The sequence below is a fragment of the Fulvia fulva genome, chromosome 11 (genome assembly GCF_020509005.1).
Source record: "Fulvia fulva chromosome 11, complete sequence".
NCBI classification, from domain to species: domain Eukaryota; kingdom Fungi; phylum Ascomycota; class Dothideomycetes; order Mycosphaerellales; family Mycosphaerellaceae; genus Fulvia; species Fulvia fulva.
The window spans coordinates 1,826,435-1,844,896 of NC_063022.1; the positions used below are offsets into that span (position 1 = coordinate 1,826,435).

The 18,462-nt window shown below is 47.3% G+C and overlaps 5 protein-coding genes across 5 annotated transcripts; 4 read left to right on the forward strand and 1 right to left on the reverse strand.

Moving 5' to 3' along the window:
- Positions 1-10,911: 10,911 nt before the first annotated feature.
- On the reverse strand, positions 10,912-13,286 carry CLAFUR5_12928 (uncharacterized protein; the record flags this gene model as incomplete). The annotated part of the gene is made up of 7 exons (XM_047912076.1): positions 10,912-11,551; positions 11,613-11,915; positions 11,969-12,297; positions 12,351-12,505; positions 12,563-12,609; positions 12,667-13,106; positions 13,161-13,286. The coding sequence occupies 7 exons, from the start codon at positions 13,284-13,286 to the stop codon at positions 10,912-10,914; spliced, it is 2,040 nt and encodes a 679-aa protein (XP_047767784.1).
- Positions 13,287-14,008: 722 nt separating this feature from the next.
- On the forward strand, positions 14,009-14,448 carry CLAFUR5_12929 (uncharacterized protein; the record flags this gene model as incomplete). The annotated part of the gene is made up of 3 exons (XM_047912077.1): positions 14,009-14,108; positions 14,160-14,356; positions 14,392-14,448. The coding sequence occupies 3 exons, from the start codon at positions 14,009-14,011 to the stop codon at positions 14,446-14,448; spliced, it is 354 nt and encodes a 117-aa protein (XP_047767786.1).
- A 20-nt stretch (positions 14,449-14,468) lies between these two features.
- Positions 14,469-14,752, forward strand: CLAFUR5_12930 (uncharacterized protein; the record flags this gene model as incomplete). Its single annotated transcript, XM_047912078.1, has 2 exons — positions 14,469-14,623; positions 14,680-14,752. The coding sequence occupies 2 exons, from the start codon at positions 14,469-14,471 to the stop codon at positions 14,750-14,752; spliced, it is 228 nt and encodes a 75-aa protein (XP_047768056.1).
- Positions 14,753-15,283: 531 nt separating this feature from the next.
- CLAFUR5_12931 (uncharacterized protein) lies at positions 15,284-17,984 on the forward strand (the record flags this gene model as incomplete). The annotated part of the gene is made up of 2 exons (XM_047912079.1): positions 15,284-17,097; positions 17,255-17,984. The coding sequence occupies 2 exons, from the start codon at positions 15,284-15,286 to the stop codon at positions 17,982-17,984; spliced, it is 2,544 nt and encodes an 847-aa protein (XP_047768189.1).
- Positions 17,985-18,020: 36 nt separating this feature from the next.
- On the forward strand, positions 18,021-18,374 carry CLAFUR5_12932 (uncharacterized protein; the record flags this gene model as incomplete). The annotated part of the gene is made up of 2 exons (XM_047912080.1): positions 18,021-18,253; positions 18,320-18,374. 2 exons carry the CDS (start codon positions 18,021-18,023, stop codon positions 18,372-18,374), a joined length of 288 nt encoding a protein of 95 aa, XP_047768063.1.
- Between the last annotated feature and the right edge of the window lie 88 nt (positions 18,375-18,462).

Sequence of the window (18,462 nt, forward strand, 5' to 3'; positions counted from 1 at the left end):
CGAGATCGAGTAGATAAACGGTACTCCTCCTCAAAGTTTATTCTAGACAACGGGTTTACTAGATAAGGATTTTAGGGTGAAACTAGGTAGTTAGATAGTAAACTATTAGCTAAACTGATTCTACGAAACAAGACTAACTCTAAGGCTAGGAACAAACATAACATTTTCTAAGACAATTTGCTTTCTAGAAGGACTACCTACTATTACACTTCCTATATATATAGCTTATAGATAGCCACCCCTAACCTTGATCTACTTCCTCTTTTAAAGAGGCTTTAGTGTCCTAAATAGTAAATCTTAGTTGGTTATATATAATGAAGCACAAGAGTTAAGCAACTACTCGGACGAGGGGTACTTACCTTTAGCTTCTATAGTAGAATAGGCAACCTCATTAACATCATTATCTTCCGATAGTATCTTAGAGTCTAATACGTCTTCCTAGGTCGTATAGGCCCTTATAGGCTTCTTACTAGAGGAGGCCTTTGGCTTACGGCTCTCCTTTATCTACTTTATAAGGTCCGTTATTACCTTAAGGACATTACGAAGGTTTAGTAATAATGACCTCCTACGAGGTAGTAACGGTTGTCTCTTAGTAGGGTAGGTAACCCTAGCTAGTTTGTCCTTATTCCTAATAGTCTACTGAGCTATAGAAAGGTGTAGGCACTTGCTTATAAAATAGTTACTACCGTAGAGATAGTACGTAAGCTTGCCCTAGAAACCCTTCTTAGCGAACATAGCTATCCCTTAATAAATTATTGATTCTTACTTCTCCCTAAGAATTGTAAGAATGTCTTATAGTAAGAGATTTACCTAGGTATTAATTATATCGCGAATTGAGCTAAATAAGTCTAGTAGAGCTACTAAGAGTTACTAGATCTTTCTGTCCTTAGTCTTAATGTCTTAGAACTAAGGCGAGATTAAAACAGCCCTCCTTATAATTGAGCTAAGCTCCTACTAGGCGTCATCTATTGACTAGTCCTCTATCATCACGAAATTAGTATATTACTAAAGCAAACTTCTTCTAGTAGCGAGAAGTCTTCTCTTGTATTTAGCTTTAGCCTATTCCTATAACTCCTTCGTATACCGGATCTCGTATATTATCTCTTAATTATCTATTAACAGACAGATATACATCTTATATAGGGCCGTTGTATTATGCCGTCTGTACGATGCCTTCCTTATCGCTTAATCTAAAGGAAGGGATAACTCCGATAATATAGAGGGTGTCGCTATAGATAGGGTTATAGCGAGAATGTCCGTAATAATGTCTTCGAGGACCTAGTCAACCCACTTTAATACTAGGTGTATTCTTATTAGCTTGAACTATGTTTCGTAGTTCTCTCTTATTAGAACAGGTACTACTCTCTTTCTTAAGAACCTAGTCTCGTTCTCTATTTTTTATAAGTTAAGGGATAGGTTAGCTACCCTTAGGTAAAAGGATATATTCGGTCGTACGCGATCGGATCGAAATAGGATAAACCGAACGCGAGGTTAATAGCGGAGAGGATGGCTATCCGCCGGGAAGAGGAGAAAAGTCGGTCGGTAAGGCTCGTATTAGTACTAAGACACTATAGCGGAACTCTCTTAGTAGAGGGGGTTTCTAAGACACTACGGCTCTCTTAGAATAAACAGTTAGTCGATACGAACGCGATGTCGGGAGAGCGACTCTTCTTAGTAAGCTCGCCTACTTATCTAAGGTATTAGTATAGGCTCCCTAACTCGGAGTCTAATAGTACCTTACTAGGCTCTTTTACGTCTTATATATACCTATAGCACGGCTATAGCTTCCTATATAAGGCGGGTGCGGCTTCTAGTCTGCCTTCCTTTTGTTCTAAAGAGGAATAACTCTAATACGACTTTATCGAGGGTAAAACACCGAGTTACTAACTCGGGCTTATAACCTATTAAATAGGTACGAGTTACGTAGTAGTAGAAGACGGCGGATTACACGAAAGACGAAGAAGGACCTAATAGGATAGCGTGTATCTATATATAGTATCGCTAGTGTTAGTATAGGTAGATACTAGGTGTCCGGATATTTACTAGCCTATAGGCTAGTAAACCCTAGTTACGTAATCTAGTGATATAACACACCTACACCTATATACTTGACCTACGGCCTATATGTTCTTAACATCGACTATAACTACTAGTAGAGCCGCTAGAAGGGCTTAAGCTATTATTATATATTCTTAGAATAGTAGAGATAGAACACAACCCTATTATCGGCCTATACCTTATAATACTAGGGATAGCTAATAGGCAATATGTATTTACTTTCCTTAATAATAGTACTAACTCTAAATATATCGACTTCTCCTATACGTAAAAATATAACCTACCTCTAATCAAGCTTAACAACCTACTAGCTTTCGGGTTAGTAAATAGATCAATAGCTAAAGAAATAATAGAATACTGTATAAACCTAGAACTTATACTTAGTAACGGTTATATAGAGACAAGAACTTTCTAGGTAACTTATCTTAAATACGATATCGTACTCGGAAGGCCCTAGTACGACAAACACTAACTAGGCATCTACTTTGCCTCTAGTATAATAACACTTAACTCGGAATACTATAAGGAATATTACCTATAGGATAGTAAGCCAGTTTGGGCCTAAAGTGTTAATAATAGAGGACAAGAGCCTATAGTTACTACGTAGAAGTTCGAGACTATATTACTAGTACGACTACCCTTCCGAGCTACTATAGAGGAAGATAATAAAGGAGATCTAGTATAGACAATGACCTCCGGCACAATTATAAAGCCGCGTCCGCGCCTACGTACTTACTCGACATCGCCGTCGACTACGCTACCCGCCGATAAAGTAACTATACCGATACTACCGGATATCGATATCTAGGAAGTTAGCGCGAAAGCGATCGAGAAGATAGCTAAGCGAAAGGGAGCCAAAGCCTATATAATGTTTATATTCGATAAGAACGAACCTTAGTAACTAGGGGATCTACGTATAATAGACCCTCTAATAGCTTATATAATAAGTGCTCGAAATATACGTAATGTCGTACCCTATATACCTAATACCGGCTATGGGATGCTATCTAATAACAAGACTACTAAGCGGCTAGATATACGTATAGCGGCGTTTGTACTAGTAGCGTAGCGCGTTAGTCCGACACTTTCCGCCTATAAGATATATACGTAGTCTAATATAGATAGGTTTATAGAGAAGAAGGCGGAAGTTATCGATCTAAAGGATCACCTCCTACCTATCTATTATAACTTTGCGTATTGCTTCTTAAAGTAAGACGCGAAGGAGCTTCTACCTCACCGGCTAGGTATAGATTACGAGATCAAGCTTAAACCTAGCGCGACTCCTCTATTTAGTAGACTATACCGTATATTAAACTAAGAAGATAAGATCATTGCCTATTAGGTTAACGAACAGCTTGCCTAGAAGGGTATACGCCGTTACTAAGGTAGAGTAGATGCCTCTTTACTAGTCCTTATCGTTAAGAAACCCGGTAGAGGCCTACGAGTATATATCGACTATCGTAGTATAAACAAACATACTATTAAGTCAAGATATCCAATTCCCCTTATAAAGGATACCCTTAACCGTATCGTAGGAAGGAAGTACTCTACTAAACTCGATATTATCGTAGCCTTTAATCGTATACGGATTACTAAAGGCTTAGAATAGCTAATAGCTTTTACTACAAGATATAGGTAGTTTAAATGCCTTATAATACCGTTTAGTCTATATAGCGCCCTAGTGACGTTTTAGTCTTATATTAACGATACCCTAAGGGAGTTCTTAGATAACTTCGCCTCGGTATACCTCGACGACATCTTAATATTTAGTGATACCTTAGAAGAATATATTGAATATATAAAGAAGGTGCTCTAGAAATACGGCGAGGCCGGCCTATAACTCGATATCACTAAGTACGAGTTTTATACCTAATCTACTAAGTACTTAGGTCTTATTATTAGTAAGGACGGAGTCTTAATAGATCCGGCTAAGGTATAAGCGATACGAGAATAGGGCATACTAGCTAATATTAAAGATATCCTTACGTTTAATAGCTTCTCTAGCTTTTATCGGCGCTTTATTAAGGGCTATAGTAAGATATTACTACCTATAGTAAAGCTAACTAAGAAAGACACACCTTAGTAGTAGACCGAAGAGTGTTAAAAGGCCTTCGATAGGCTAAAGTAAGCGTTTACCGACGTAGAAGATACTATCCTTATAATATTCGTTCTAGGGCGTAGAACCGTCCTTAAAACAGATACTAGCGACTTTGTTACTACGGCGGTACTGTCTTAATACGGTAAGGACAACATCTTAAGACCTATCGTATACTTGTCTAAGAAAATAAGCCCGTAAGAATATAATTACGACATCTATAATAAGGAGCTACTTACTATTATCAAAGCTTTCGAAGAATAGAGACCTAAGCTTATAGTAGGTAACATCGATCAAGAATCCGACTTCAAGAACCTATAAGACCCGAGCGGCCGCCCTATACTTGTATATAGCGACTATAAGAACCTCGAGTACTTTATAAGTTCGAAATAGCTAAATCGTTAATAAGCGAGATAGGCCGAGTTCCTATTACAATTCTTCTTTAAGATCGTATATAGACTAGGCGTATAAGGGGCAAAGCTAGATAGTCTTATATAACGCTCTTAGGATATAATTCTATAAGACAAGTCCGACTCGAGGTATACTTAATAGGACCGGATCCTACTAAAACTAGAGCACTTCCTTTTAGTCTCTACGAGCACGATTCTCCGACTATCTTCCTTAGAAGTAGGAGTAGTCGTAGATAAACAACTAGCTACCGATATTAGTAAGTTATATAAATAAGAAGATACGATAGAGGCTACGACTTAGCTAGTAGCCGGTAAGCCCGTTAAGCTCCTTCGTAAGAATAAGATCGACGACAAATATATAATACTAGTCGATAGTATAATCTATATTAAGAATCGATATAGCGGATATAGCCTTTTTATCCCGCCTATAGACAATGAAGAGAACACTATCTATATATGTATTATTAAAGCCTTCTACGATACGCTAGTAGCGGGACACCTAGGGAAGACTACTACGAGTAGATTAGTATTACGGTACTATATATAGCCTCGAATAACTCGTTTTATTAGGTCCTTTATACGCGCCTATTAGACATACCGTAATAGCCGTAGTATAAATAAACCTTAATACGGGCTACTTATACCGCTACTAGTTCTATTTAATACTTAGGACGATGTCGTAATAGACTTTATAGTCGATCTACCCCTAGCGAGGTGTACGGTAGATAGCTAGATCTACGAGAACGTACTCATAGTTACGGACCGCTTAGAGAAGGAGCGACATTATATTCCTATCCTCGAGATAATAGCCGAATATATCGCCTACATCTATATTAAGTATATCTTTTTACGCTACGGCCTACCGAAGACGATTATATTAGACCGCGGGCCTTAGTAGATCTCCGCCTTTTAGGGGCGGCTCTATAAGCTACTATAGATTAAACGTAAGATCTTAACGGGTTACTATCTAGAGACCGATAGTTAAAGCGAAAATACGAACAAGATAGTAGAACAATACTTAGGCGTATTTATTAGCTATATATAGGACGATTAGCTAGATTAGTTACCTCTCGTAGAGTTTACCGCTAACGACTACGTCTCTAAGACTATAGGAGTAAGCCCGTTTATAGCAAATATCGGTAAGAACCTACGATACGCTAATACTAAACTTAACCTACTATAAGTATTACTACTATATAAGTAACGGCTCGACGTATAATCTGCCGACGTATTCGCTCGCCGTATAATTGACCTAAGATATAGACTTCGGGATTTAATAGAAATGGTATAAGTAAGCTAGGTAGATTATACTAACGATTACCGTACGATTATACTATTATACGAGGTCGGCGATCTAGTCTACCTTAGTACGCGTAACTAGTAAACGAAGCGACTATTAAAGAAGCTCGACTACCGCTATATAGGGCTATACGCGATTATAGAAGTCCTACCGTACGATACGTATCGTCTAGACCTACTACGCTCCCTTAGTAATCTCTATAACGGGTTTTATACTAATCTACTCTAACTAGCCTACGCGCTAGTCCCTAGTTAAGTTTAGCTACCGCCTGCCCCGATCGAAGTAGAGGACGATAATAGCGATAAGAGCGCGTAATAGGTGTTAGACGAGGTACTAGACGTTAGGAGCTCGCTACCGCTAGGCCTAGTACCTCGTAGTAGGAGGAAAGAGCGAAGATATAAATACCTAGTACGATAGGTAGGTTATAGTAAGCCTACTTAGGAGCCCGCTAAGGAGTTAATAGATACTATAGCCGCCTCTATCGCGGACTTCTACTATAACTATCCTACGAAGGACAGGCTAGCCGGCTTTACGCCGCTACTAGGGTAGATTCCTAATAAGAATATACCCGAAGAGGTCGTAAACGCTTCGTTAATAACTACGACTAACCTAGTAACTATAGGAGGGCTACGTAAATTAATTATATACCGGACTAACGAAGGAGACGGATAAGATAGAAGATATAGAGGACGATATAGAATATAATATCGCATTCGTAGCGGTAATAATACAAGCTTAAGGGACTAAGCACGATTTGAGAGGGGGGGGTAGTATTACGGCCCTAGGCCTAGTAAATAGACAGCTAGTACGTAGGTTACGTGACCGCGCGTACTAGCGTAACACCTCGGCTTATATATAGCCTCGGCGCACCTCGCGCTCCTCTTTCCTACGTACCTAGCTACTCTGTATTAATACGACTATAAACCGCTATAAGCGCTAGTAGAAAAGAGAAGGGCATCTATAAGACTAACGTCTCTACGACTAGTACTTGGAACTATATAAAGACGAAGTACTATATCAATAGTAACGGTATTATTTAACCGAAAGAGAAGAAGAGGAAGGGCTTAGATCAATATTATAGTAGGTAGTAGATTAATAACGAGCGTACTATCGAATTTGATAAGGACGAGTTTCTCGTACTACTTTATAGCTAGATTATTGAAGACAATATCCCCTATCGTAAGGTCTCGACAGTACGCTTTAGATAACTACTTGTCTACCTTTAAGAGCGCTATAAGTCCTATCTACCGTATTAAGTTACTACCGGCTTAATAATCGACAGAATCTACGATAAGATACTAGGCTATATTACGGAAGAATTGGCCTTATTATTAAGCAAGATTAGCTATAGCTTCGACTTGTAGACTTCGAAGAATAAGCTCGTACTACTTAGGCTCGTTACTCACTTTATTAAATAGGGACGGTAAAGCTACGAAGATGCTACTCGTATTACTATAATAGCGAGGTCGTTATTCTAGATATAACATCTCCGAGACTATTAGTGACACGCTTGTCTACTACGGCGTAGAGTATAAGATCGGTTACTTTATTACTAATAACGCTAGTAATAACCCGATAGTAATAGGCTTTATATCTACCGAGTACGGACTTAATAAGAAGTAGTACTAGCTTCGCTATACTAGTTATACCTTCAACCTTACTATATAAGCTACGCTCTTTAGTAAGTACGTAGGCGATATTACGTAGGGCTTCGAAGACGAGCTTATTACTATTAAATCGGTTAAAGAGGCTAATCTACTACTATAGCGAAAGCGAGGGCCTATCGGTAAGCTTTACTACGTACTATATTTTATTAACTCGTCACCTTAGCGCCTAGAGCTATTAGATTAACTATAACTTGACCTTATTACTCTAACGAGGCCGGATAGCGCTTAAGATATATACGGCATTATCTACGCTATCGAGATACGCTAGAATAGCTATGTCGATAGTACCGAGAGAGCCGCGTACCTAATGCTAGCTATCGACGAGTTTATACGCCTAGAAGTCGATAGCTAGTATAACTACCTACGCCGCTATATAGAGCACGGTATAGAGCCTAGTCGTAAACCTCCTCCGATCGTACGCGATGCCCTTACCGCTAACGATTAGACTATTATTAAGCGATATATCGAGATCCTTCGGCCGTTAAAGGACGTAACGATAACTCTATAAGGTGATACCGGCGGTAACTTCAGTATAATCTAGTAGGTACTACCTACTTTCGCTCGCGTAATATAACACTTCGAAGAGTAGCGAGAGAGGTATCCACTTTAGCCACTACGGCGTGCACTACCGCGGTCTCGAATAACGGCTAATATAACACTTAAACGAGTGTCGGATAAGGAGCTCGAGCTACCCTTAACCGTAGAGGGTTACTTCTCTATAGCGATTAACCTTGCTTAGTAGAAGATAAGTAAATACTTCATACGATTAGACGACACGCCTATATACGTAGTAGCAGTCGTATTACACCTAAGAATAAAGTGGCGTTAGCTTGAGTATAACGAAAGCGATAGCCGCTTCGGTCCTACTAATACGTAGATTATAGGCCGTAAGAAAGAGGTAACGAAGCTCTAGCTAACCTACAAGCTAGTCACGATTAAGAAGAAGCAGCCGTAACAGTCCTTATACCTTGCCGTCGATAAGGGCTTCGTCGAAGATTACGAGAGCGACGAAGATTACGCTTAACGAGGCCTCGATAAGATAGAGTAGTACATACGCCTACCGCGGTGCCCTGAAGCTGAGCTTGTTATTACTGATTCACCTATCAAGTATTAGGTTAATAAGATACCGTAATGGCCTAATCTAGCACGAATGGCGCTCGATATCTACTGCTGCCCTACAATGAGTGATGAGCCGGAGCGACAGTTTAGTTAAGCAGGTAATATTCTTACACCGAAGCGAAGGCACATAGCAGCAAGCACTATCAACAACCTAATGACCTTGAAAAGCTGGTGCAAGCAAGGGGTGATAACGATTGAGAAAGAGCTGTTCAATAGGGTGAGAACTCCGGCAACAACACCTCCGACAGCAACACTAGCAACGACGACGATATAGGTCTTGGCACGTCACAAGTTGAGCAACCAAGGCAAGTCAGATGCTGTGTATTCACTTGCAAGGCAAGTCACGAGCTAGCAGGGTACAAACAATCAAGTCATTCACCTCATTTTTGACTCGTTTGTTTGTTGATCAGTCTGGAGGTATCGAGCCTGTACCGAGGTCGATGGACATGGTGAGCTGTAGGGTGGAGAATGGCACTGGAGATGATGATGTTCCTGTTGTTGTTGATGAAGCAAAGGTCTTGCTGCTAGCTGTGAAGGAATCACAGGTTGGACAAGACCACATCTCTCTTCATCGTCGCTGCTCCTTTCTGACAGTAACATCAATCCCATCAACACGACGAACACGGTACTGTGGAATATCAGAAAGCTGCTACGCTTCTGGCAACGCGGACACCATACTCACCATCAGTCCATCGCCGAGATTGATGCACAGTCTAACAGATGATGGGTGACCCGAGGTGTGCACGAGCACACGGAAAAGCTTCAGTAGAAACAACAGGTCGCTTGAGCAGGCTGGTAAGCCTCAATGTCGTACATGACAAGCTACAGCACTTTCCAAATTTGCACATCAGCTTTTCAACCCGTGGCCCGGTCCGCAAGATACAAATTCCCTTTTATCTTCATTCAGATCTCAACTCCGCTCTCATTCCTCCACATCCCCCTCCTTCCCCCACGAACCCCTTCGTTCACCATGCTCCTGGCGATATTGAACCTCGGCCGATTTCTCCGTCGGCGCAGATGGTACGGATCCCTGGAGCGTCGAATGTGCGGTACGTGCACCCGGGGGTGGCTGTTCGATGTTCGGCAATGATGGCTGCTGAGTCGAAATGGATCGGTGCCTACGGGTGAATACGCGCCGGGTCAGTCATGGAACCATGACTGCCAACTGCTTCGGCATACGGCGGGCGTTTGAGGCGAAGGGGTGAGCGAATGAAGGGGGATGTCTCAACACCGTGACCCCAAATGAGGCTGACCACACGTCAAGGCTACACCAGCCAGGCCGCTGTCAAGTGAGAGTGGGAATTGATCTTGGCCCTCGTGGGAATCCCGATGCTATTGAAGAGCAAAGGTGTAATTCGTCGTGGATATTTTGTGATCAGAGGGCCGGGTTTGGGAAGGGGACGCACCTTGTATGGCAATGATGATGATATTGGCCCTCAAGAGAACACCGATGCTATTGAAGAGCGGAGGTGTAGGCCCGTGAGATTTGTGTGATCAGAGGGCCAGGATTGGGAATGGGACGCACCTTGTACGGCAATGATGACGTGGTCAGAGACTCAAAGGCGGCCGATGTGTCGTTCAAGTACTGAGCCTGCAAGGGCGTCTGTCAAAGGTTGAGAAGAGACATGTACTGTCAATGATTGTGTCAGCAAAGGTCTCGAATCAGGGGAAACGGGAAGACACACGAATATGAAGTCTGACAGCTTGGTCGTCTGGTAAGGATTGGAGGCGTGGTCTTGTAGCCAATGGTCCGTTGCGTGACACACAGGTTGAGCAGAGAGTTGGCATGGAGTGGGAGGGATGTCGGCTGTGGTGTGTATGTTGCGAAAAGATGTCAGAAAGGGTGAAAAGGACGACGAGAAGGTGGGAAATTTCGGAAGGACAGCAAGAATGGCATTGTTTACACGCACCTTCAGTGGTGAAGGTACGCTGTTGCATGTTGTCATCAATATTGACCTTGAGGCAGGCACTTTCGAACGAGTGGAGGAAAGCGCACAGACGCGGTTAACCGGTACCTTCCCACCTATGAGCATATTCAAGACTGTGGCAAGCGCGGAGCGATGATTTTGGTGCACCTTCGCAGAAGGCTGTACGGCATGGACAATGCGGAGAACAGTAGCCATCATAGCTTTGGTCTGAGAATCACGGAGCACTACTATGACTTGACATGTTTCCAGCAACGCCTGGCTGAAGTGTATGGATCAAACCCGCAAAGCCCTTTCACGACAAGCCTCTCCACCGTGCCCACCAGGACCAGAGCATTTACCTTCCCTCCATATCAATAAACTCATCAAACACAACATCATCACTGCCTCCATGCCCATGCACATTCCCACTCCCACTCCCACCCTCCTCTCCCTCATCCCCACCAAGCACAACAGCAGCCTCAAACCTCTGCGCCAACTCCTCCACAGTCCCGACCTCCTCCCTCCCCGCCCCCTCCAACTTCAACCTAACCCCCGAATACGACCCCCCAACCAACGCCCCCTGCCCCCTCTGCTCCAACATCCTACTCAAACCCCTCGCCCTCCACATCGGAATCTTCCCCTCCTCAATCGCCATCGCCAACAACCCCTTAAAGCACAGCTCCGCAACGCGGTAAGCCGGGCTTAAAGTTCCGTAGCCGAACAGGCAAGCCATGAAGTAGAACTTCCACTCGGCGTCATTTGCTGAGTTGGCGAGGGTTGCGTTGGCGACGAAGATGAGGCAGGGGTGCCATTGGATGTTGTAGGAGGCTTCGGGGTAGAAGAGGCGGAAGTCGGTGACGAGGCGTTTTAGTTGGCGGATTGAGGCGGCGATGATGTTTTCGGGCGTGGAGGCTGGGGAGGTGAAGGTGCGGAGGAAGAAGGATTGGGAGATCCAGGGGCGCATGAGGGTGATGAATGCGCTGTGGCACCAGATGCTGGGAGTGTGGTCAGGAGGGTTGGCAAGGGGAGAGATGCCTGTGGGGAACGGTGACTTACTGGAGGATCATGGCGTGATGTGGCTTTCGACCAGAGTTGGGGGTTTTGAAGGCAGGGTCACTGCTGAACAGTACTAGTATTTGCTGGTACCTCGATTCCATAGCTGCCAAAGGCACGCGGGATGGAATGGTCCCCTGGTCACCGGAGTAGAGTCTCACGACTTCTCGGCATATGCGCCAAAATTTACAGACTGCCGTCAAGCTTGAGCCCATGTAGCTAGGCAAAGGGAACTGATCCGACCCTGGGATTGGAAGGTTGCAGGATCCTCTTGTTGGAGGCATACCGTAGTAAAAAGCATACATGCTGGCTGATTTAGTAGGTTGCCGACAGTGTTACTAGATCGCTGGATGACGTACTTTACCATGATGAAATAACCCCAAGCAACATGCGAGTGAAAACGACGATCGTTAGTCAATGGCTTGGGGACGAGCTTACGTAGCAAGAAGGCAGGGGGCTTTGTATCGTCATCGAGTCCCAGACGTTCTGCCATCGACCGAGCTACTTGCAGGAAATGCATGCCCTCTTGGTCGTGGCCATTCTGAGCACCGGCGTTGGCCATATTTACAAGTGCTGCGACATTGGCAAGGGAGTCCATGCCATCAGCCGCTTGCCATACCTTTTTCGCTTCCGCGTAGAACTCCCAACTCAGCTGAGACGCAGCGAGGTTGAAAGCAGTATATGCTTGCTTGGTGAACGGTTAGCCTGTGCTCGAGAGAGGGAGAGAGTCCGCAAACATACGCAGCCAAAGTACAACAATGCGTTGACCAGGAACGGCGAGCAGTATCGCAGTCTTCGGGCAATCAGGTCGCCCAAGAAGAGGTCCGCATCAAATGTTCCGATGACAGCATGCACATTTTCCAGGTATAACGATATGACTAATGCAGCAGACTCGTCTGAAATAGGTACGGTAGTCCAATACGTAATGTCGATATTTCGAAGTCACTCGTCACAGAGCTTGACTCCCTTGAGAGGCCCATGTGTGGCGCTATCCTCGATTCTTCACAGCTAGTCAGAGACTTGTTGTACATGAGATTGAATATGCGACGTTACTCACCCATACCGGAAGGGAGAACTGCCAAAGCCAAGCAAAGTGTTTGCAACAACGTCTGGGTGTTCGTATGGTTCGATGATATGGTATGCATCCGGATGCTTGCAGAACAATTCATACTCCAAGCTGGTCTCTGTATACGGTAAAGTAGCGCGTGCAGCTTTGTGGGGTGAAGGACGAGCATCAGGGCTAGGCATCGTGATTCCGGGGACGAGTGGCAACCATGAAGCTTGCACATCGATCATTCGTGTGGCCAAGGTGTTTTTTACGATCGACGAACCAGCATCTGGCTGAGCATGCAACCGGGCGATTTGCTGTTGCGAGTTGAGACCCTCGTTCCTGAGCTCCTCATTGTTCTGCCGCGTGGGCCTTGGCAATTCACTGTCGTACCGACAGATTTGGGAGTGCTTGTTGCAGGTAGCACAGGCAGGTCTGAGCCCATCGCACTGGTCACTGTCAGATGATCTCCCATCTTTAATCCTGGGGAGTCATGTATGCACCTTTACTTTCTTTAGTCGGCACCTGTTGCATGCCAGCACTGTTACCGTTCTCTTCTGTCTCCCTGTTGGATCTGTTGAACTTGGAGACAACGATTGCAAGCGTTTCGGCGCATTCTTCGGTGCCATGATCTGACGACGTTGTCGTCGCGCAACCGTTTATAGCTTTGGGTGGTGGTGCCCATGCCTCCTCAACACTGCTCACTTGGGCAGGACAGAGTTCTGATGTGCTCGATTCGTGGGGTGAGACATGTTGTAAGATGGACGGGAACGGGCCAGAAGTTGTAGACATAGACTAGCACACAGGTTCCTCCAGGCTGACAGCAAGTCAATGCGTGTCCTCAGAGAAGAGAATCCCGCAAGCAGTCCCTCATCACGACGGGCGAGTGTGTGTAATGTTGCAGACCCGGCTGAGGACCGTTGGAGCCGGCCAGTCGCTTGAACACTGCTGGGCCAATGGCAGCGCAGGGCAGTAGACTATATCGAACGTTCACGAACGACTATCGTCAGGTACGAGAAATGCCTCCAATGTCCAGATCAACGATGAGATCGAATGTGGCAGCGATGAGGATTGTGGCGATGTGGATGCTAGATCTTTGCATAAACCTAGCAAACCAGGGTGGATCTGCACAGATTGCTCCTGGTCAAGCGTGATGGAGACAGAGCTGTGCTGCGTAAGTGTCAGCACATGGGCGATCTGTCCATCCATGACGCTCGGCAGACGCCGTCGGTATGATGGTATCACGTCAAGTGTCGTCTTCTATCAGATCCGCAGCACATCTTGGACATCAGATTGGAGATGTCATGTCATTCAGCTCCCCGATCATCATTGTATCTTGTCAGTCATCGTGATGTCCCAACAAAACATTCTCATCGTAGGCGCGACGCGTGGCCCAGGCAAAGAGCTCGCCAAGCAATACCACGAAGCCGGCCATAATGTGTCTGGGACAGGTAAGTCTTCAGGAGTTATCGCAGGTGTCAGATGTTTACCTCTCCTGCCAGCTCGCTCCGAGACGCCGGACGATCGTCTTGGAATCCGATGGATCACCGGTGTAGACGTCTCTGAATCCCAAGCCGGCACCACGATCGTGTCTGGCCTGCGGAATGAGCAGCAAGATGTTGTTATTGTGTCTGCTGGATACTTTCCGAAAGAGTCTATCGACGAGCCCGACTTTGACAAAGAAGTCTTCACGTACAAAGTGTGTGCTATCGGGCCAGTCTTTGTCGTGCACAGTCTATGGAAGGCGGGGTTATTGAAGCAGGGCAGCAAAGTCATCAGGCGTTGCTGTAGGCCTGGTGCACCCTGCATTCATGAGGACGGAGATGGCGGCTGGAGTCGGCTTCGACAAGTTCTGGCACGAAGGTGGAGCCGTGACGCCGGATGAGAGTGCAAAGTCGTTGCGAGAGTGGGTTGAGACGTTCGATATCAGCAAGACTGGCACGCACTGGGCGTCAAGGGGGCCAGGGTATGTATATGTCGTGTCGTGTCGGGTGGAAGAAGACATGTGCTGACGTGCCGCAGTGATATTGGAACTGCCGAGCACGTCCTGGGCCCTAAGGACAAGCTTGCCACCCCGTTGCAGCTTCCGTGGTGAGTGTTGTGCGGTAGACGAGGGGATGCCTTTACGATGATGAGCATGAACGTGGTCGGGGAGACACAGCAAGTCTCAGCAGTTATCCACGGAGAAGTGATTTGTTAGAGGACATACCGCGTGGTCGGGACCTGGCTGGCGACTGGGAGTGAACGGTTGTTTGGGGGGTTAGGTAAGCGTCGTTTTTTCTACTCATCCGAGAAGCAGGAGCTCCTCATATCACTCGGCTCTTCTTCCTTCCCGTCACATCTCGACTCTCCCGTGAGACACAACACACCAGCAACAACTGGTTGTCCTGGACAACTGACACACTACTGTACAACACCCGACGCACACTGTACAGTGCATTTCCCGCCAAACTCTGCGCGATAGAGCGCGTGTTGCGCCGCCTCCTCCCGCACAGCAGCACCTTCCTGCCTACCACCGAGAACGGGCTAAGACTGACGCCGGCGCACTTTCTCGAGTGACAGGCACATACAACAAGTCTCCCGCGCTTTTTCGCACACTTCCTCGACACATCACCATCCAGACAAGATGGCGCCAGCGGTCGCTCCACCCACGACGCGGCTCGACCCCATCAGTATCACCGTTTACTATGCAGCCGACAAGCAGTCCAACACTGCCATCGCCTACCGCACCGAGGACCTCGAGCGTCAGCGCCGTGAGCCTGCGTATGTGCCTGACTGCTTCGATATCACGACCCCAAAAAAGGAGAGCGTCGATCCCGCGCAGGACTTTGAGGAAGCAAGCCTCAAGAGACAGCTGTGCGACTTCCTGGGCTATCAAGAGCACCATGAGCCAACCAAGGCGCCAAAGCTGCACGCACACTCTGTTGCGCCACGAAACTACGGCTATGCGCCCGCTCAACGCCCTCCTCCGGCACCACCAGCAGCGCATATGCGCCACCACAACCCCGAGCTTACACCAGCATTTGCTGAAGCTGCTAAGCAGCAAGCGACCTGTCTGCCTCAGGCATTCAACAACGACCGTTATCGCAACACCGCGACATCTCTCGCGCCACCAAACCCTGCCATGGTAACGAGACAGCTCCAGCCCCCTTCTACTGACGGCCACGCGCAGAGCAATGGTCAAATCCTGGCAAATTACTATGCACGTCAGCGCCCTGTCTCCGAGTCGGCGTATTCTGCGGCTACTAAGGCAGCACACGAAGCTCGACAGGCCAGCCAAATCACAAACCACGGTGGATGGTCGATCCAGGGTAATGCCCGAGCATCTCGATTCCAACCCACACCACAGCCGCCGCTGGCGAGTCCTAACATGGCTCCGTATGCGATGGGCGGCAATAACTTCGCACTTCATCGCTCGCCATCACTGGCCGCCGTGCAGCAGCATAACACCCTGACACGACCACAGAATACGTCAGCACCGATGGGAACATATCCCATGAGCGGCAATATTCTCACACCTCATCGCTCACCATCACTGGCCGCCGTGCAGCAGCATAACATCCAAACACGGCCACAGAGTACGTCAGCACCGATGGGACCATATCCAATGAGCGGAAATACTTTCACACCTCATCGCTCACCATCACTGGCCGCCGTGCAGCAGCATAATATCCAAGCACGGCCACAGAGCACGTCAGCACCGATGGGACCATATCCAATGAGCGGCAATGCTTTTGCACCCCAACTCTCGCCATCAATGGCCGCTATGCAGCAATACAGCGCCCAGACACGACCTCAGAGCATCACACCACCGAAGGGAGTGAACTCTATGGGCGGCAGTAATTTCGCACCCCATCGTTCGCCATCAATGGCCACCGTACAGCAGCATAGCGCCCAGACGCCACCTCAGAGTATCACTTCGTCGAAGGGATTGAATTCGACGGGCAGTGGTTCATGGTCATCTCATCCACGACTAGCAACGACTCCAGTGCTCACCCCTAGTCCAGGAGCAAACGCCTCTCCGCGAGCAGGTGCTTCTCCGCTGGGAGGTAATACTACGCAATGGCGCGGCGCTCAAATGCCACCTCGACGTATCGACAGCCCACAGCAGTCGTGGCTACACAATGCCTCTGCTCAAGCCATGCAACCGCATGCTTGGGCAAAGCCGCCCTTAAGCCCGCCAAAGCCGGGGCAAAGTCAACCTATTCATGTGAGCGCCGATGGGCGATACTACTTGCCTGATTCCACCGAGCGTAGGTTCCTTCAGCCTGTCGAACCAGGTCATGCCGAGAGAACGCCTGATCAGTATCAACAAGCACAGCGACAGTTGCAGCAACGACAAGAGTCAACAGAGAATTGGCGTAAGAAGCAGCAAGAGATGGCTCAAATGGCTGCAAATATGCAGGCCAAGATTCTGGCACAAGACGATACACTGTACAGGTACGTATTGGATGGTCACAAGCACTGAGTAGCGGCCAAGACTTTTGCGGGGTGCTGAGGCATGCGCTTCGCGCAATGCTTCGCTCTGCATCGCACAGCACACTCTAGGCCACCAGTGGACATTTGCGAGTTGAACTAACACTCTTCTGTTTGATAGGCAAGCCAACAGCCTGAACTCCCAGCCCAGACGTCAGATCTCGGACGGGAAGATGTCAGTCTCAGCCTTGGCCAGACAGTACAACGTTGATGTGAATGCTACTGCTTCCGCGAGGCCACCATTACCAGCTTCTTCTGACCCTGGAGGTCATCGAGTGGTGGTGCAAGGGCGGCGCCACTACGCTGCTCCTGAGGTGATGCATCGTCGAGCGCCCAGTGGGGATGCACCGGCCCCATCCCAGAAGCAGGCGCAAGGGCAGCGCCATTACACTGCTCCTGAGGTGGTACATGGTCGAGCGCCTAGTGGGAATGCAACGACTCCATCTCAGCAGCAAGCGACACAACCTCCCTACTCGACGCCAGCCTCGGGTGCCATCCGCAACGGGTCTTTTCGAGATGCTTATCTAAACGAGTTACTTCCACCGGCTCAAAGCCATGGCCAGGAGGTCCAGGTTTTCATTGGTCTTTCGGAAACTCAAATATTGCTGTTGCTTCGTCTCCTCCCTGAAGTTCAAGTTCAGATAAAGAGCATGGCTCCTGCGGACCGGCGGCGCTGGTTGCAGCAATTCTACGCCATACATCAAGCCAAAATCGACCCGATGGTACAGCTTCCACCAAACGGCAGTCAGCCACGGCAGCAACAGTCAGTACAGCTGCCGCTGAATAATGGCCAGCCACGGCAACAACCGACGGTCCCCGCCCGTGAGCAACCGCCGAGTCCGACTATTTGAGAGCGGAGGGAAGCGTCACCACCAGCGCCATCGAATATGTCCGATCCCAACGCGCCAGGTGCCAAGGTGGGCACTAAAGATATTCCTGTTGAGATACAGCAGCTTGCTTCCACGATCAAAGCACTCCCGAAGACGAAGGACGGCTTGCCGGTTAGGAAGGAGCTAAAGGGTATAGACGCTCAATACTTCACGGCCGGCGGAACTATCTTGCGACGCAACAAAGGCACGGACCTTCTGGATTGGTTTCTCGACGGTCGACTGTTCACGAAGTAGAGTGGCACTGGCTGTGCTACACTGGAGCCAGGAGGCTGGCAGTGAGTCCCACGCCTGAGTAGTGAGAAGTTCACGGCAGCAACTCGACAAGCGCCGCAGGCAGTAGAGAAGCATTAGTGGGACAAAGTGAAGCATGAGCCTGGCGGGGACGGCGTTGAACAGTATGACTCGCCTTCCACTTCCGCTGCATAGCTCTCATTCACTG